Here is a 20,577-nt window from a genome sequence, read left to right on the forward strand (position 1 = left end):
CTTCTATTGAGAAAGGTAGAAGAACTTTAGCCTACTGATTGAGTACTGGTGACAATTGAAGGTTATGCTACTGTTAAAAAGTATGTTTCTATGGCAAATGAGAGAACTATTCATGCATTCCATGTTGAAGAATAAATAGTTTGACTAACTGCTATTGGCTGGTTGGATTGAGGTAAGGCAGAAAAAAGCTCTTTACCGGATCGCGCGCGCCACGCTTCATGGAAGAGCACTTCCGTCCGCGCGCACGTCAGCAGGTGCAGAGAGCAGTGGGGGTCTCGCGGCTTCATCATCACTGCATCGAAATTACGCCGGCATATAACAATTTTACATCAATATAACATTCTCAGAAAATGGTAGCAAAACAAAGGATCCGTATGGCAAACGAAAAGCACAGCAAAAACATCACGCAGAGAGGGAACGTTGCAAAGACCCTGGTGAGGCGACGCGTTTCTTCATGCTGTGTGTTCCATCATCAGACGAAAGGAGATGCAAGCATGATGACACCGATTCAGTTAATCATCACTGAGAATTGCATGATTTCAAAAAATGTGACCCATCCATTTCATAATGATAAATGATTGTGTAGGCCTATGATGTTATGGTTCTAATTGGGTATCATCAAAAAAAACGCATGTTGTAGCCTATCTAATATGATTAATTTCAAACCATTCTGATCAATCACACGACACATACAAGCTGCAATTAATGAGTTTTCAAGCCCTTCTCTATTCATTGTAATTCATGGTCCGTTGGTTGGGTGGTTTATCAATACTGATGGCTGTATGTTATATAATGGTCGATTATCTTGAATCGGCGGTTTGCCACAGGGTTTACAGCCCGGTATTCTCCCGATCAATAATTAATGAGAGATCGTAGATAAAGATCGAGATTGTCGATAAGGATGGTGTCATCATCTGGTTGAACATTCCATATAGAAGGCTTGAGGTTGTTGATGAACTCTATGGTCGATCTGTATACTGACCGGGTCACAAATACACGCACAGTTTTGTATTGCTATGCTTGTAGGGACCATAGAATTCCCACCCAAAATCCGGTTTTCCCTAACCCTAAATCTAACCCTAACTCTAACCTTAGCCCTAAACCTAACGTAAACCCTAACCTTAATTAGATTCCTAATTGTAACCCTAACCCTAAACTTAACCCCTAAGCCTAAAATAACATAGCCTTAGGGAAATGGGAGGTGTTCATAATTTATTAAATTATCATAACTGCTGAATATAATGTTATAGTAGTTGTTATAGTATTCCCAATTTATCCACCGTCTAACAGATTCCTTTTTATGGCAGGCTGATTTGTTCTCTTGGTGTTCCTTAAGATGTCGGTTTTTCTTCTGACAACCTTGAATTATGAAACTATACCAGAAATCTTTACATGCCTTCAACATGACTGCATTGTGCAAGGTGACACTGAATGGAATAGCTCACTGTGGAATAGAGATTGTTTTCATTGTTTGCATTAGAATAAAGGAATACTTGGGGTTTGCGCTGTACATTCTAGATAGCAATTGTGTCATCCACAATAATACCGTACCACAATCAGAAAGCACATGTGTGCTATCCAACTGTATTATGACATCACCCACACCAGACCACATCGTGTGGTTGTGATGGTTTATGATGCTGCTGGTCTAGACAGCCAGGCAGGCTGAGGGTTTCCAGAGACATATTGTATATCATGTGTTTTTACATCAGTGGTTTGGTTTCCACTCCTGTTTTCCATAAGAACTAGATGTGTTCATAGCTGAGTCTGAGGGGCTACATGCTAACTCTGCAGAACTCAGTTTATTATTAGATCCAGTCTATTCTGGTGTAACTGGGTACAAAACACCCACACCGTGATGAGGACAGGGTTTAAAACAGTCAGACTGACTGGACTAACATGGGTTGAAACGTGTCCTATTCAGCATGTTGTTGATGTAGGCCTAAAGGTCATAACACTGTATGAAACTTCATCCAATGGATGTTTGTTCAACCTGCTTGGTCTTCCTCCACCAAGCTGTGTCCTGTAGTCACATATTCTGCACAGTTTTGACCGCCCTTGAACAACAACTGTCCGACCTTGACCGTCATACTAACTCTGACCTTACGTCCGACCTTATGTCCAGTGTATGTGGCCAGTCAGAGGAGGATGCCTCTCAAGATTTCCTCCTTCTACAGTGGAGGTTTCCTGGCCATTGTTACACTAAACTTGCTCACTGGGGGTTCAGGCCTTATCAGGTCCTAAAATTACATATCTCTAAAACTAAAATAGTTAACTAACGGAAGAACACCGATAACAACTGTTTAATTCAGAAGGATCATGTTGTTTCCAAAGGGGTCCTAAGACAAGACATGACATAAATAGTGACATTTGGATGACATTTGACCTGTACAGTATGTCTCAGTGGTTGAACATTCTTGTTGTTTTCTCTCCCTCTCAGCGACCTCAGGAAGAGAAGTACCCCGTGGGGCCGTGGCTCCTGGCTCTGTTCGTCTTCGTCGTCTGTGGATCAGGTAAGGCCCAAACATCCAGTGTTCAACATTCTGTTTCACATTAGCCTTGATAATACTCACCTAGGGAACATTGGTTAACCACAGACCTAAACCAAATGTAGTTTCACTTCAGTTTTCTGCTCAATTATTTTGCTTAACTGGATGTTTTCTTGTGTAACAACAGCCACTTTCTCTTTAAGCCATCTTTCAGATCATCCAGAGCATCAGGATGGGAATGTGATCCAGAGGCCCCACAGACTCTCCCCTCTCTCCCCACACCCGCTCATCAGACCTGAGGCGGCTCGCCACCCTACGCACCTCCCTAACACCTCCAGGAGGCCTGGAGGTCCGGACAGCTCTGTGTCCATCAGGGAAGGCCTGAGAGATGAGTGGACCACCCCCCTTCCCCCCTCGATTTTCTCGATCACACGTTTACAGAGTTCCAGGCCGTGGAGATGAGAGCTTTTCTACTGACAGTCTAAACCACAACCAATGGCTGGCTCAATCTCGTACAGTGTGTTTTACACCTGCTCATATGTATGAGTGTGAGACTGTGAGTGTATGTGTGTGCAGTCAATGATGTGACTGGCTGCTGTGCAATACTGCTGTGTTTCTATATACACTCACCGAACAGTTTATTAGGTACACCACCTCGTTCACGAAAATGGATCGCTCCTACTGACAGTGACCGTGGCTTGCTATATAAAGCAGGCAGACAGGAATCTAGACATTCAGTTACTGTTCAATTGAACGTTAGAATGAGCAAAACAATTGACCTAAGCGACTTGAAGCGAGGTATGATCGTCGGTGCCAGGCGCGCCGGATCCAGTATCTCAAATGGCCGCCCTCCCGGGCTTTTCATGCATGACAGTGTCTAGGGTTTACCGAGAATGGTGCGACAAACAAGAAACATCCAGTCAGTGTGGGTGAAAACAGCTCGTTGATGAGAGAGGTTGTAGGAAAATGGCAAGAATCGTGCAAGCTAACAGGTGGGCCACAAACAGACAAATAATGGCACAGTACAACAGTTGTGTGCAGAATGGCATCACGGAACACACAACTCGTCGACCCTTGTCACGGATGGGCTATTGCAGCAGACGACCAAACTGGGTTCCACTCCTATCAGCTAAAAATATTAAGAAACGTCTCCAGTGGACACGCGATCACCAACACTGAACAATTGAGTGGAAAAACATTGTCTGGAACATGACAGCGAGTTCAGTTTACTTGAGTGTCCTGCGCAGGCCCCAGATCTCAACCCAATAGAGCATCTTTTGGATGAGATGGAACGGGGTTCCGACCTAGTACTCGATGGAAGTACGTAATAAACGGGCCGGTGAGTGTATATCTGTGTTGTGTGAGAACCCTTTTCAAATAAATGTGACTCATTTGGGACATGTCTGTTTGTCTGCTTTCAGTTCCACTTTGGCTGCTTCTATCCCAGCGCATGTTGTGCAAATTCAGCTTGCTAACAGTGTGGTTAATTTGGGGCTTCCTGGTGTGTGTGTGTGTGTGTACATGCATATAACTTAGCACTAAAGAACCATGGCTTCATGGAATGTCAGGTGTCTTAATGTTTAAATTCCAGGTGCTAAACTGTCACAACTATTTACCAGGATTCTGTCATGTCCTTTCTCCAACATACCTGTATGACACCAGGGTTACGTCTTGTTACTCAGCCTCTCAAACTTATGTCTCCCGAAACCATCCTTCAAGGCAGACGGCAGCTTATCGTCATTTGAATGGAATGCTGTTCACACATTTATCCAGTGTGGTGAGTTGTGGAGTTATACAATCGCTGTTTGTTCACTTGAAGTAATGGGCCGAAGCAAGGTGCTGTTCCTGCTCAATTGGAGTGATTTGTGGACCATGTAATCTATGCAGCTGTTAACTAAGGCCGACCCTGGTGAAAAGCAGAGGGGAAAAGCTTAACCTACAGCTTGCAGTATACAGGCAGTGCTCTGTTGCTGTCTGTTTCATATGTTCTCTTTTCAGTGTACAGTAGGATGATGTGGCCGAAGACACTAAACTAAGGTTAGTTTTACATTTCCCCTCCATAATGGTTAAGGTTGAGACTAAGGTTAAACTGCTGCCTACTTCTGACAGCCCTGGCACAGCAGTGTTGAAGCATGCTACAGTATGAGGACAGAGAGAGACTCTGCAATAAGTAATCAGCAGACACACTGGTCTGATTGTTACAACAGTAACCCACAGCAAAGGTCTGTCTGCTGAACACAATGAGGTCAATGCTCAGCCTGGCATTTCTCTGTCTCGGGGAGATGGAGAACACTGCCTGGCCCTTTCCTAGACAGATCTCTCTGTGTGTGCATTTCCTATCCTATATAAACAGGTCTTCCCTAACTCACCCCTGAAACACAGGACATAACATAACCTAGCCATGGCAATATGTGTCAAAGCTCATCCAGCAGTGCAGCTATAACATGCCTCCAATCCTACAAGTAGAAATGCAGCCAGCTCAACTGGCTGCATGCCAATAGCCTACGTGACTAGAAAAAAGGTGGAGGAGACTACCATTGGACCGCAGGGGAGAGAAAAAATGGCAATCAGGGACAGGGTGCTGGTTTGTTATTTACATAAACATGTGGTATCCATACAACCAGTAGGCCAAGGAGGACCACCAGCTCATCCACAACACCAACTTTTGTTCACTTGGCAGGTCAGCACTAAGTAAGAAGTTGATGATAAATGGCCTACAAGTTAAGGTTAATTATTTAAACTACAGAAGTAAAGGAAGACTAAAGTAAACATGAAGAGGCATGACCAAGTTGATTATTCCTTTAACATTTTTATTGAAAGTTGTGAAGTGAAACTGTCAAGTGCAATTGTGTTAAGTATGTTTACAATACCTCATCTGGTTTGAGGAAACATGCACGGAACATGAGCATACAACTTATACATAGAATGCAAAAAATCCATTTCAGTTTTTCTTTATGATATTCAGAGTAATGTGTTTGTTATGTTTAAGAGCTGATCATCCGGAAGTACTTCACCGTCAAAATGAAAACAAAATAAATGTACTTCAAATCATTACAAGTGAACGATGGTTTACAGTAGGCGTTAATGTTGCAGCCGAAGATATGGATACTGGATATTTGTCAGTTAAATAACCTCCACAGCTCTCTATTGTCCTGAATTACAGCATTAAAAAGACAGCACATATCTTCAGACCAGCCCATTACTAGGCCTAGATCACTCACCATTTGTACTTCACCTAAATAGCATCTGTCTTCTCTCCTTATGTCACTATATTACACAGTACTTACACTACATATACAGAAATATACACAATGTAGAAAGCCCATCAACTCCTCTTTGAAAATGCAGCTTAGCCAAACATCTCAGCCCCTGTGCTCCTTTACATGAGAAGAGAAGCCGCCATGATAGGTTTAACAGGGCGCAAGGCGGTGGGGTTCAAATTAAAATAATATCATAATCATCATCTCTTTTAATAAGCAAGTGTAGGCTACTATACTCCATTCAATCCCACAGTTTAAATGATGACGTCCATGGAAATGTTGTCGTGTTCTCCCTTCAGATCTCCTCGCCCTCCTCCGCTCCACTCACCAGATGGGGACTATCACACCATGATAATCCTCTGATTTTTCACGTTGTCACCATGAGAGGTGCTCCATTCTCTGTCTGTCTCTCTGTAGCACGCAAGCAGAAGGGAACCGCTCTATTTATTTACATTATCAGGATTCAGCAAAGCATGGCCGTTACTAACTCCATCCATCATCGTTACCACTGAAGTCGACATCACTTGAAATTCATTGACACAGGCACAGTAACTAAGTCATGTCCACTTTTTTGTTGGTTTTGTTTTTCTTAGTCAGACAATCTTGTTTTTTCTCTCTCCTAAGTCCATGAATTTTTTGGCAATGTTCATTCTCCTATAACAGCCCCTTTCCCTCCTCTCCTAGGCAGATTGTCTTTGATAGTGTTTTTAATAGTCTTGAAACGATGAGACAACCCATCACCGCTCTCAAAGTTAAATATGTGCAAATTCTTGTCTTAACAGCGTAGCCCCGTGCAATGAAGGCCTGGTTGTTCTGCAGCGTTAGAACAGGAGTCTGTCTGAGGACTGTCAAGTCAGTCAGGCCCTGGTTGGTTGATAGACTTCCTCATCTACCCCTCTCCGGGGGTAGGAGGTGATGCTACGCAGAGGGTCCAGAGTTGTGTGATGGTTGGGTCGGGGGTAGGGTTGGTGCCTGGGCTGGAGGCTGTGTGGAGGTGGGAGGGGAGCCTGTCTGGGTCTGGGCCTGGAACTGAGCCATCTGCTCTGGGCTGGCCAGGGTCTTCAGAAGGCTGTTCTCCTGCTCAAGCTGGGAGTTCCTCTCAATCAGCTCCTTGATCTGCTCCTTCAGAACCTCCACCTCCTCCCTCACTGCGTACATCAGGTGGCTCTTCACCAGGTCCTAAAGGGACAGAGAGATGAACAAACAGAACAGAGACTTTAGTCTAGTTTTTTTACACATGACAATTAAATATACCATATGAAAGAAGTCAAAGATAGTGTTGCATAGTCATTTCACCCCTACCTACAAATTACCTCGACTAACCTGTACCCCCCACACATTGACTCGGTATCGGTACCCCCTGTATATAGCCTCGTTATAGTTATTTTATTGTGTTACTTTCTATTATTTTTTACTTTAGTTGGTAAATATTTTCTTAAACTCTTTCTTGAACTGCACTGTTGGTTAAGGGCTTGTAAGGAAGCATTTCCCAGTAAGGTCTACACATGTTGTTTTTAGCGCATGTGACAAATCAAGTTTGATTTGAAATGACATACAAAACAATGTTAAGTTTGTGTTGTTTTTTTAAATGACCATACATATACATTATACTCTTGATGCAATCATAATAATGTACGCATAGCATTACTACTGCTCTTTCTGTGGGAATCACTATTACTATGTAATACATGTTAATTATTGTAGCTAGCTTCTGTTTGTTTTAATATAAGAAGTGGGTCTGATCTTAAAACACATAACCTGTTTGAGCATATGGTTAAAATCAAGACAAAGATTCTGTAGATTCTGGGCCAAATATTCCCTGGGTCTAAAACTCCCCTTCCTCTAGGGCCAGGACGCAACGTCACCAAACAGACAAAATGGCCGGCCCACATACACGTTTTAGCCAATCAGAGCCTGAGATATTTATATCTTATATCTAGGCGTCAAATACTTTCTGTTTGCCTAGCAACAAAGGCAAGCACAGTATGGCGCGAGTGAGAACGTCCTTAGTGGGCAGGGATCCAGAGACAATAAAACATTAGAATACTGAGGAAATGAATATAAAATCCTGCACGCACGCTCATCTCGTTTTCCTTGTGTCAACGTGTCTATTCAAATAAATGGTAGCTTCAGGTAGAAATCGAAACAGTGTTTTACAGATGTGGATAGTACACATAACATAAATGTACATATGGCCCATGTGCTACCATGCTAATTTGGATACGACTTTGCGTGATGACAAACCTGGCTAACGTCTAGGCCCCCATAAATACACTTTGGCAAACTAAATATTACATTGACGTCAAGGCGCATAACACCATATGCTGCTACATTGTTGCCAGAGCATCAAGCTATTCTCTATCTATGTAACAGCGCCAAATTAAATGGGTTACAATGTAACGTGCAAATCGAAAGTGAATCGAGGTTTTTCAAATCCAGTTGCGTTTAGAAAGACAATCAGCAAAAGGCTGTATGTTGCGTGACTTCCCAGTTGTCGCTGGTTACGTGGTTATGTAATCCATTCATTGCGCTAACTGAAGCAACCTTTTCTTTTAACTGATCATTCTCCGAATGTATTCTTCGAAATAAGTTCTATTCACATGTGATTTGTGTAGTATAGTTTGCAGATAGTGAGTTTTAGATTGCATAAACTTACCATAGCCTGTTCAATTTTGTTGTCTATGGCCACCACACTGGCTCCTGACGAACTGCAAGAATGAAAAGAAAATAAGTCTTAATACACTGCATCGGTAAGAATGAATGAAAGCAAGTACTGTCGATGTTGCAGGTCTAACACCAGTCATTTCAATACAATGAAATACAGTATAAATCTCCTTATACAGGTGACATCACTTCGACTGAAGACAATTCTAGAGCCAAGTGTTCAGAGTGTATTGAATAGACCGCAGACCATATTCCTCTCAAATGCCACAAATAAGCCGTACATGTTCTATTACTGTCATCAATGTAAATCAACTAATGTTCTTTTACTGTCTTCAATGTAAATCAACTAAGGGGGTTAGCTACAGCATTTCCTGGGCCAGCAATATGCAAAGCCATCCTAGTGATGCCCCATCACGACAAGTGCATTTTCTCTCACTGAGCCCAATCAAAATGGCAGCCTCAGCATTAACGTCATACAAAAGGCATTTGGCTATACTTTTATTTCAATAATCAAGTTCTCTATAATACATAGACTCAGTGTTGTATGATCAGTGTATAAAGCAGCGCTTCTTTCGGGAATACAGAAAGAATATTAGCTGCCAGCAATAGGCATCCTCCTTGCAGCAATGTCATCGTAAAATATATTTACCTATTGTCGAGCCTGACAGGTGAACTATCCGAGCTCAGTAACGAAGATAAAAACGATATAGAAAAATTCCTTAACTGGCAAACACCGAGATCCATCGCCACTGTTGTATAGTACGGACTATTCATGCTATATCACAGATATAAACCAAGCTTTAAGCAACGAAAAACTCCTCTCTCGACGATTATCGTGTATCACAAATCACATTCTCTAGTTCCGTGGTTCGGAGAGGCGTAAGCAGGCACTTTATGTCCCTTCAGAAAAGCCTCGTATCCCGGGAAACCTGAACATCTATCTACCGCTGCAGCACAAAGAATCTCCAAGGTCAGCTCATCTCCGCTCGGCTGAAAATCTGCAGCCCGGGGACATTTGCATAATGCATCTAAGAAAAACAGCGCTCCGATGCACCCGATTGGTGGAGGGATACTAATATTTGCATAATCTATGTAGGAAACGCCCATACCTGCGGCTCAGCTGATTTCATTTTCATAAATTATTTAGAGGATGCACCCTCTGCCGAAACTGGGAAAAACCGGATGAGATGGTGAGGAACACTACAGTACTTCAAAGACACAAAGAAGGGACATGTTTACTTGTCGAGAATCAGGCTACCAAGAATTGTCCGAATACCAGGAATTATACAGAGAAATGGACAATGAAAAATGATGTATTTGGTACATTTACAACTACCAAAACGACTAAACGCGACGAAAGTGTATATTATGAACAAAAACGAATCAATCATTCACACAGTAGAAAATAACCTTTCAAGATCATTGTAGATCCAAAAACAACTGAACATATCTGAATTGTATACAAGTTCTGCACGTCAACATACCGCCCCCTGGCGGTTACTATGAGCACAGACCCACACAAGGATAACAACACTCCAGTCCACACAGGGTTTACTCAAACCATTTAAGAATAACCAATTACAACAAGTAAACAAATGCATTCAGAACTCTTCCAGCACGTTTTGTATATGTGCCAGGGACACAGGCCCCTCAAACCATAGATGAGTCAGACACTAACCAAATTCACTTGAAATGCTCCTTGCACCATACCTCTATTTTAGATGGACGCATTTGCTCATTTTATTAGTGCTCCAGAAATTAGAAGAACTGTTGTGTGTCAGTCCCCCCCAAAAAATAATTTTAGCCACACAAAATACCTATTGACTGTAAGCAAAACACTAAGGAGTGGGTAAGTGAATTGACGGGCAAGATGGATAATAACATGTACTTGTTGTGTTAATGTACTCATGAAAATAATGTTTGAAAAATCTAATCAGAGACCGTAGACCAATGTTAACCAAACCTCCTGGAGTACCCTCAGCCAGTATTTGATGTATTCCAGAACTAGCACAGCTGATTCAAATGGTCACCTAGTCATCAAGCCTCTCATTAGTTAAATCAGCTGAGGAGAGGTTTGGGAAACACTGCTGTAGACTATCCATCCAGAGTCCTTAACTTGTCTACACTAAGTCAGACATTTACCTGCCCTGTGCCCTACACACCTTACGACAACCATTACTGGAGATATTGGGCTTTTTCTACTCATGCCACCATGGCAAAACAAGATAAAATTACCACCCATTCTATCAAAGACAGCACAAACACACCATCAGACCCAGAGCACGGATTCAACTGATCACATCCTCATATTTACAGACTCAGAAACTACACTATAGGCTAGTGCCTGGTGAGGTGGCTTCTCCCTGACCCAAAGCTACACCTCTGAAATAAGAGCTGTAAGAACCTTTAGATGTTGTGATTGAGGTAGGACATATCCATCAACTTAATTAAGGGGTTCATTTTAAATAGCGCTTTTCCAGATGCTCCAAGCACTTTCTATTGTATGGGGCAAAGAAACACACCATATCCATTATCTGTGTGTAGCAAGCAACTGGGTGAGGCCATGGCAGCCATTTTGCACCAGAGATAAGCTCATCACACACATCAGCCATCACAGGCTGATATCTGTTTAGTGCTGCTGAAACATTGGCGTCTGAACTATACCAAACTATAGCTTGAAATCAAAGAAATATACTTTCTCTTGTTATACAACTTCAGTACTTGGATGTACAGAATACACATGGACACATGCCTTGCTTGTCACGGAAGACACCGTAAAGGCCTAATGGTTGTCTTTTATGGTGATCCATCTACAGTAACTGTCAGTAAAATAGCCTAGAGTTAGACAACAAAAAAATAGCTTCTGTTCATTTGCGTAAAAGTTTTGGCTGAGAATTATTTAGTGAACTCCACATACACACACAAGCGCAGGCTTGCCTCAGGGAGCTAGAATCTGTGAATATGGACTTGACTTTCCAGGGGAGAGAGGATTGCACATTCTCCCTATGAGGACTTCTGAACAACAAGTCCCTAAAGTAGGCCTAAAGCTATGAGAGCATAGTTTATTTCATGAGAAGACGGGGCCTAGGGAGGGTTTCATTCTTGTTGAAATCCAGAACATTAATCATAGAGATCCTAGTTTCTATATTAATTTTAATGCAAACCAAACCATAACAGACAAGGATGTGGATGAGCATCCTAGTTGGCCTACTATGTGCAGCAGACAAAGCCTTCACACATACAGGGGATTGAGTGTTGCCGTCTCAGTACTTCTGGGGGAAGAATGGAACACTCATCCACATATCCAAGACATCATACAAAGGGCTGTGTGCTGAGCTGGGGTGATTTATGCATGTGCCCTCTTTTACACACCCTACCTGGGAGGAAAGGAGTGAGAGAGGATGGGTGGGATACCTGGGAGGAAAGGAGGAAGGGTGGGATACAGGGAGGGAGAGGGTGGCCACTGTTGAAGAATGTCTTAATCCTGCCAGCAGGGTGTAGGGATTAATACCAAACAGAGACACAGAGTTAGAGAGACACACACTAGAGCCTTACACACCGAGAAAAATAGAACACGAAGTAGGGGTGTGTGGTTTCATAGGAAAGGCAAAAAGGTTCATGTGTTTGGACATGCACAGAGGTGGTCCAATATCACCACATTTAAAGATCCGGTACTACATTTTTTGTATTATTTTTGTATTTTATTTAACCTTTATTTATTTAACTAGGCAGGTCAGTTAAGAACAAATTCTTATTTACAATTACGGCCTACCCCGGCAAAACCCTAACCCAGACGACGCTGGGCCAATTGTGCGCCGCCCTATGAGACTCCCAATCACGGCCGGTTGTGATACAGCCTGGAATCGAACCAGGGTCTGTAGTGACGGCTCTAGCACTGAGATGCAGTGCCATAGACCGCTGCACCACTTGGGAGCGCATTAACGATAAACACAGAATAGGCTACTACATAGTAATTAAAGCCACCCTTTCATCCAGTTATTCACAGATCTATCAGTCATAGGAAAGGTGTCCATCTTTACACACAATTCACAGAAAGTTATCTAGTTCTGCAGAACTTGGCTTGGTGTTAGTCTGAGATTCAAACATAGCCCAGTGCTCAGTACTGAGTCCATCCAACAGTAACAGTGAATATACACAGTGTACAAACATTAGGAACACCATGCTAATATTGAGTTGCACACCCTTTTGCCCTCAGACTGGCCTCAATTTGTTAGGGCATGGACTCTACAAGGTGTCGAAAGCATTCCATAGGGATGCTGGCCCATATTGAGTCCAATGCTTCCCACAGTTGTGTCAAGTTGGCTGGATGTCCTTTGGGTGGTGGACCATTCAATCAAATGCAGCATATGTCACAAAGTGCTATATAGAAACCCATCCTAAAATCCCCAACAGCAAGCAATGCAGATGTAGAAGCACAGTGGCTAGGAAAAACTCCCTAGAAAGGCAGGAACCTAGGAAGAAACCTAGATAGAAGCCAGGCTCTGACTGTGCCGGGTGGAGATTTATAACATTACATGGCCATTAAGGACAGATTTTTCTAATAGACGACCAGCAAGGGCAAATAATAATCACAGTTGTTATAGAGGGTACAACAGGTCTGTACATCAGGAGTAAATGTCACTTGGCTTTTCATAGCCGGGCATTCAGAGGTTGAAATGGCAGGTGCGGTAGAGTGTTGAAAACAGCATTCTTGATACACACAGTAAACTGTTGAAATTGAAAAACCCAGCAGCGTTGCAGTTCTTGACACACTCAAACCAGTGCGCCTGGCACCTACTACCATACCTCGTTCAAAGGCACTTAAATCTTTTGTCTTACCCAATCACCCTCTGAATGGCGCACATACACAATCCATGTCTCAAATGTCTAATCCTTCTTTAACCCGTCTCCTCCCCTTCATCGACACTGATTGAAGTGGATTTAACAGGTGACAACAATAAGTGATCATAGGTTGACCAGGTGAAAGCTATGTCATGGAAAGAGCAGGTATCCCTAATGTTTTCTACACTTCCTGTCCTCTTTGCCTGGAGGTGTCTTTAACCTATTAGACAGACCCAAATATACACCTGGGAAGAGCACAACCTAACCTCAGTCTACCGAAACACACACAACACGGTGACACTGCGACCAAAGCTACTTAGCCCTGAGCTATACTGGGCTCCATTCATAAAGCACCCAGGGGCATACTGGGACAGGCTTTCAGGAAGCTGAGCTTAACCAATGTTCTGTACCTTCTGTGTCACTGACCTGTACATACGCAGCCAATGACAAGCAGCATATAGCTGAGGTCGGAGGTCACCATCTGGCATAATGGAAAGGTTGGAAGCACAGTATTTTCCAATCACAGAAGTGATTTATCAACCCCACCCTTAACCCAAAACCTAAATAAAAACGAATTCGAATAAAAAAATAAGTAGTTAACGTACATGGACCATTTTGGCTCGGACCCAGGTATTTGAGCACCAATTCTGACAATACTGCTTCTTTTGTCCATTCAATATGTGATTTACTGACAAGCAGTTTATGGGATGATGGCATGGAGTTTGGGTTCAATAGGTAGATGTAGAGGTTCCCTAAACACAGATCTAAGATAAGCTCTATTAAAAGCTCCATGTAGTCTAACATTTTGACCACTATGTAACAGGGCCTTTAGTGCCATATGGTTGCATAGTTAGGTTGGAGACCTACTGAAGTCAGTGATTCTCTGATCTAATATCAGGAAAAACACTCACCTACATCATGCATGCACCAACCACATACTGACCAATGCCATGCAACCAGCATGCAACCATCACACAACTAAACTGACAAATGAAGTGACACTTGAAACCAGTGGTTCGCAAACACTGTTAATTTTTAAAGGAACTCAGTCAGGCATGAAACTTACTCTTGAAAGTTGTAGAAGTAGAATGCACAAGGTGCAATTACTAAATTGGGTAGTGCATCCTTGGTTCCTCTTGTCATTTTAGTTATTGCATACCGTAGAGCTATTTATAACTTGTCAGAATTGTCCAGATCAACTAGAACATGTCTTCTAACATTTTTTTATTTAGTTTTTTTAGCCCATAGATATTGTTGTAATTTTTTTGTCACACAAATATCACATGAATACACATTAGATATGACAAAATGTATAGAATTGCAAGTAAAGTAGCTTTCAAACGCACATTTTTTTTGCAGGAAATAAGCTGTAAACCTGCAAAATTCTCTCCACCAACAAGATGTGTGTGAACAGTTTGTGTCATTAACAGTGCCTGTGCCCATAGAAATAGACATGGCGTGAGTGCAGGATGTTCCCCAAATCTGGAAAGGGGTGCCCCCGAGTGAAAAAGTTTGGAAACCCCTCAGGGCTGACCCCAATTAGTCGACTGGTAGATTGTTTGGTCGTTAGGCTATTGGTCAACCTAGATTGTTTTAGTCGAGCAGTAGTAAATATATTATATATATATATTATATTGTGTATATATATAATGTGTATATATATATATATATATATATATATATTATAATATGTGTTATATATATATATAATGTGATATATATATATATAATGATATATATATATATGTGTAATATATATATATATATATATATATATATATATGTATATATATATATATATATATATATATATATATATATATGTGTATATATATATATATGTGTATATATATATATATATATATGTGTATATATATATATATATATATACACACACACATCTCTCTCTATACATACCTCTCTCTATACATATACCTCTCTCTATACATATACCTCTCTCTATACATCTCTATATATACACACACATATACATACATCTGAAGTCGGAAGTTTACATACACTTATGTAGGAGTCATTAAAACTCGTTTTTCAACCACTCCACAAATTTCTTGTTAACAACTATAGTTTTGGCAAGTGCGTTAGGACATCTACTTTCTGCATGACACAAGTCATTTTTCCAACAATTGCTTACAGACAGATTATTTCACTGTATCACAATTCCAGTGGGTCAGAAGTTTACATACACTAAGTTGACAGTGCCTTTAAACAGCTTGGAAAATTTTAGAAAATGATGTCATGGCTTTAGAAGCTTCTGATAGGCGAATTGACATCATTTGAGTCAAATGGAGGTGTACCTGTGGACGTATTTCAAGGCCTACCTTCAAACTCAGTCCTCTTTGCTTGACATCATGAGAAAGTCAAAAGAAATCAGCCAAGACATCAGAAAACAAATTGTAGACCTCCACAAGTCTGGTTCATCCTTGGGAGCAATTTCCAAACGCCTGAAGGTTACCACGTTCATCTTGTACAAACAATAGTACGCAAGTATAAACACCATGGGACCACGCAGCCATCATACAGTCAGGAAGGAGATGCGTTCTGTCTCCTAGAGAGGAACGTACTTTGGTGCGAAAAAGTGCAAATCAATCCCAGAAACAACAGCAAAGGACCTTGTTTGAAGATGCTGGAGGAAACAGGTACAAAAGTATCTATATCCACAGTAAAACGAGTCCTATAACGACATAACCTGAAAGGCCGCTCAGCAAGGAAGAAGCCATAGCTCCAAAACCGCCATAAAAAAAGCCAGACTACGGTTTGCAAATTCAAATTAAACACATAACTAGGGATGGGCACGGTTATTCGGTGGTTTAATGGTACATGTATTCGTACCGAACCGTATGGGGACTTCGGGTTCAGTCCACACACCCGAATGAATACTACTACTACTAGTAGTAGTAATAGTACGACTACACTAGGCCTATAGGCCTTACCTACACTGTGTTGTATGCCTCGAGTAAATCTGAGCTGAAATTCTTTTTGTACCCTATTTCGTTAAAACAGAAATAGCCTATGCGCATGTTGTAATCAATATTCTAATCTTAATTGGCGCATTTCAAACTGTCCTTTTGTGATGTGCAGCCGGGAACTAGTTCTGTATGATGGCGAGTGGTAGGGTCGATAAACCAGTAGGCTTCTCCATCACCGTTTAACCGGTTAAGTCGCTCTGGATAAGAGCGTCTGCTAAATGACTTAAATGTAAATGTAAGGTCGATGCCCACCCGGAAATATAATTAGCATAATAAATAAAAAAATCCCCATAAAAATGTGTCAGTTTAAGCTAGAGATATGTTTTTTTGCATTGGATGGGTCACAATCCACCGCTTCCACCTATGTAATACTTCCGAATCTGCAGTGAAAGGTGACAGAGCTAGAACGGTGTTTGTCAGACCATGAAACATCCCGAAAATCTGTCATCTCACAAAATCGTCTGTGGTGTCCGAGCGGTTTGGCTCTACAAACCCCAAAAGCGTCTTGGGACTCGTCTGAAGTCGGTACAGCCGATCTGCCAACTTCTGTCTGTAGTGTCCGAACAGTTTTGGCTACACACTAGTATGACCACTCTGTGTAAAGGTAAAACTCTCACGAACACGCTTTGTTCTACGACGCCCATAAGTTTCATCTGAAGGTCTCCCAGTACCAGTCGAAAAAATTAAGTATATATGGAAACTTCAAGGGGTCTTAAAATTCAAAATCAATTAGCAAAATGATTATTGGTATGACCTTCTTAAATCAATTCCATATAGCTTAGTAGTAACTAGAGGCCGACCGATTAATTGGAATGGCCGATTAATTAGGGCCGATTTTCAAGTTTTCATAACAATCGGTAATCTGCATTTTTGGACGCCGATTATGACTGATTATATTGCAATCCACGAGGAGACTGCGTGGCAGGCTGACCACCTGTTACGCGAGTGCAGGCAGCAAGGAGCCATGGTAAGTTGCTAGCTAGCATTAAACTTATCTTATATAAAAAAAAATCTATCTTAACATAATCACTAGTTAACTACACATGGTTGATGATATTAATAGTTTAACTAGCTTGTCCTGCGTTGCATATAATCAATGCGGTGCCTGAATATGTGTCACTTCTCTTGCGTTCAATGTAAGCAGTCAGGTTATATGTAGCAGTTTGGGCCGCCTGGCTCGTTGCAAACTGTGTTAAGACCATTTCTTCATAACAAAGACCATTAATTTTCCAGAATTATGACATAACATTGAAGGTTGTGCAATGTAACAGCAATATTTAGAACGGTTCCGTATTTCACTGGAAGAATAAAAGTTTTGTTTTCGAAATGATAGTTTCCGGATTTGACCATATTGATGACCTAAGGCTCGTATTTCTGTGTGTTTATTATATTACAATTAAGTCTATAATTTGATAGAGCAGTCTGATTGTGCAGTGTTAGGCAGCAGCAGGCTCGTAAGCATTCATTCAAACCGCACTTTCCTCCATTTACCAGCAGCTCTTCGCAATGCTTGAAGCACAGCGCTGTTTATGACTGCAAGCCTATCAACTCCCGAGATTAGGCTGGCAATACTATAGTAACTATAAGAACATCCAATAGTCAAAGGTCTATGAAATACAAATGGTAGAGAGAGAAAAATATAGCAGTCTGCAGCGATATAGCAGTCTGCAGCGCAGGCAAAAAGTTGCTCCAGAACACCCCCCCCCCCACCACGAAAAAAAACTGCACCAACACCCCCAAACTACTTTCCGCAGCTATGCTTGCTACTGTAGCTAGCTAGCTTCTTTGCAATGATTTGATGCAGTCAAGACAGGCACTACCATATGGTATGATAGACACACTTGTTGATGCCATAGGTAATCTAACTAGCACGAGTCGGTTTGGCTACTTTCGCTATCTTCCTCTGTGCCACACACACCAGCCCCTGCACCTCTCTTGCCCTTCCCCCACCCTTCTGCTAAAACGAGCGCACCAGCTCTCTCAAGTCACGTGATCAAGTCTCCATTGACATTTTAAAATGACGTTTTTATGAGAAAAAAACAACATATTTAGACTATTCGGGTATCTGAAAAAATATGTTATTATTCATATTCTGAAATAATTTCAAATGCCCATCCCTACACTTAACACCAATCGTCAGACCAATCATTAGTCTGACCAAGACAAAAGAAAGACAATGCAGCTTAGTGCATCCCTTCCTTGGCTTGTTTCCAGACTCCTGTACAGTAAGAGCAGACATACAGTCTATACCTCTTCAACTACAGTATTAAGACACTAACCCTGTTAGCAGACCTGGCATAGGGGAGGACTAGGTCGGTATTGCCAACAGACTAGCTCCAGTAAGGAACTAGGTCGGTATTGCCAACAAACTAGCTCCAGTAAGGGGAACTAGGTCGGTATTGTCAACAGACTAGCTCCAGTAAGGGGAACTAGTCAGTATTTGTCAACAGACTAGCTCCAGTACGGGGGAACTAGGTCGGTATTGTCAACAGACTAGCTCCAGGAAGTGTGAACTAGGTCGGTATTGTCAACAGACTAGCTCCAGTAAGGGGAACTAGGCGGTATTGCCAACAGACTAGCTCAGTAAGGAACTAGGTCGGTATGCAACAGACTGCTCCAGTAAGGGGAACTAGGTCTTATGCAACAGACTAGCTCCAGTAAGGGGAACTAGGTCGGTATTGCAACAGACTAGCTCCAGTAAGGGGAACTAGGTCGGTATTGTCAAACAGACTAGCTCCAGTAGGGGAACTAGGTCGGTATTGTCAACAGACTAGCTCCAGTAAGGGGAACTAGTTCGGTATTGTCAACAGACTAGCTCCAGTAAGGGGGAACTAGGTCGGTATGTCCAACAGACTAGCTCCAGTAGGGGGAACTAGGTCGTATTGCCAACAGACTAGCTCCAGTAAGGGGGAACTAGGTCGGTATTGCCAACAGACTAGCTCCAGTACGGGGAACTAGGTCGGTATTTGCCAACAGACTAGCTCCAGTAAGGGGGAACTAGGTCGGTATTGCCAACAGACTAGCTCCAGTAAGGGGAACTAGGTCGGTTTTCAACAGACTAGCTCCAGTACGGGGAACTAGGTCGTATATTGTCAACAGACTAGCTCCAGTAAGGGGGAACTAGGTCGGTATTGTCAACAGACTACGTCCAGTAAGGGGAACTAGTCGTATTGCCAACAGACTAGCTCCAGTACGGGGAACTAGGTCGGTATTGCCAACAGACTAGCTCCAGTACGGGGACTAGGTCAGTATTGTCAACAGACTAGCTCCAGTAAGGGGGAACTAGGTCGGTATTGTCAACAGACTAGCTCCAGTAAGGGGAACTAGGTCAGTATTGTCAACAGACTAGCTCCAGTAAGCGGAACTAGGTCAGTATTGTCAACAGACTAGCTCCAGTAAGGGGAACTAGGTCGGTATTGCCAACAGACTAGCTCCAGTACGGGAACTAGGTCAGTATTGTCAACAGACTAGCTCCAGTAAGGGGGAACTAGGTCCAGTATTGTCAACAGACTAGCTCCAGTAAGGGGAACTAGGTCGGTGTAGTCAACAGTAGACTAGCTCCAGTAAGGGGGACTAGGGCGTGTAGTCAACAGTAGACTAGCTCCAGTAAGGGGGACTAGTCGGTGTATCAACAGTAGACTAGCTCCAGTAAGGGGACTAGGTCGGTGTAGTCAACAGTAGACTAGCTCCAGTAAGGGGGACTAGGTCGGTGTAGTCAACAGTAGACTAGCTCCAGTAAGGGACACTAGGTCGTGTAGTCAACAGTAGACTAGCTCCAGTAAGGGGGAACTAGGTCGGTGTAGTCAACAGTAGACTAGCTCCAGTAAGGGGGAACTAGGTCGCTATTGTCAACAGACTAGCTCCAGTAAGGGGGACTAGTCGTGTAGTCAACAGTAGACTAGCTCCAGTAAGGGGGACTCTAGGTCGGTGTAGTCAACAGTAGACTAGCTCCAGTAAGGGGGGACTAGGTCGGTGTAGTCAACAGTAGACTAGCTCCAGTAAGGGGGGACTGGGTCAGTATAGTCAACAGTAGACTAGATCCAGTAAGGGAGGACAAGGTCGATATTGTCTATCTCCAGTTTAAGTCTTAGTTTACCTCTTGAGGTGCTGCTCCAGTTCCCAGAACAGCAGCTTCATGGCCATCTCGTCCTGGCCTTGCACCCGGACCACCCGCTCTCTCATCGGGCTGTCTGTTCACTCTCCTCCAATAGAATCAGATATTCCTCTTTTCTAGTCCCTCACTCCCTTTCTTTTTATCCTCCGAGTCCCACCGGATGTGTGGAGAGCATTGGTAGAGATGAGGGGACAAGCCAGGGCTGCGTGTTTCGGTTGGTG

The 20,577-nt window shown here is 42.5% G+C and overlaps 2 protein-coding genes across 4 annotated transcripts in view; one reads left to right on the forward strand and one right to left on the reverse strand.

Annotated features, from left to right (window-relative positions):
* The first annotated feature begins 245 nt into the window (after positions 1-245).
* LOC111978276 (stress-associated endoplasmic reticulum protein 2) lies at positions 246-3,935 on the forward strand. Its single transcript, XM_024008251.2, has 3 exons — positions 246-434; positions 2,441-2,513; positions 2,693-3,935. The coding sequence occupies exons 1-3, from the start codon at positions 351-353 to the stop codon at positions 2,731-2,733; spliced, it is 198 nt and encodes a 65-aa protein (XP_023864019.1). The 5' UTR covers positions 246-350; the 3' UTR covers positions 2,734-3,935.
* A 1,347-nt stretch (positions 3,936-5,282) lies between these two features.
* Positions 5,283-20,577, reverse strand: part of LOC111978154 (TSC22 domain family protein 1) — a 67,787-nt gene continuing 52,492 nt past the window's right edge. For 2 of the 3 annotated variants that reach the window (XM_070448401.1, XM_024008041.2), the window contains 2 exons: positions 8,406-8,457; positions 5,283-6,928 (listed from right to left, as the gene is read on the reverse strand). In XM_070448401.1, coding sequence (XP_070304502.1) covers positions 6,668-6,928; positions 8,406-8,457 — 313 coding nt within the window. In that variant the 3' untranslated portion in view covers positions 5,283-6,667. Of the gene's footprint in view, positions 6,929-8,405; positions 8,458-9,062; positions 11,127-20,577 lie in introns of those variants that run through there. The other variant, XM_024008051.2, reaches the window with a different exon arrangement.

The sequence above is a fragment of the Salvelinus sp. IW2-2015 genome, linkage group LG2 (genome assembly GCF_002910315.2).
Source record: "Salvelinus sp. IW2-2015 linkage group LG2, ASM291031v2, whole genome shotgun sequence".
Classification (NCBI taxonomy): Eukaryota; Metazoa; Chordata; class Actinopteri; order Salmoniformes; family Salmonidae; genus Salvelinus; species Salvelinus sp. IW2-2015.

What these genes read in the sequence shown, in the direction of transcription:
- LOC111978276 (XM_024008251.2), top strand. Translation starts at nt 351, where the DNA reads ATGGTAGCAAAACAAAGGATCCGTATGGCAAACGAAAAGCACAGCAAA. An exon ending in GGAACGTTGCAAAGACCCTG is followed by an intron (nt 435 to 2,440) that starts GTGAGGCGACGC and finishes TCTCCCTCTCAG; the next exon opens with CGACCTCAGGAAGAGAAGTA. An exon ending in CTTCGTCGTCTGTGGATCAG is followed by an intron (nt 2,514 to 2,692) that starts GTAAGGCCCAAA and finishes TTTCTCTTTAAG; the next exon opens with CCATCTTTCAGATCATCCAG.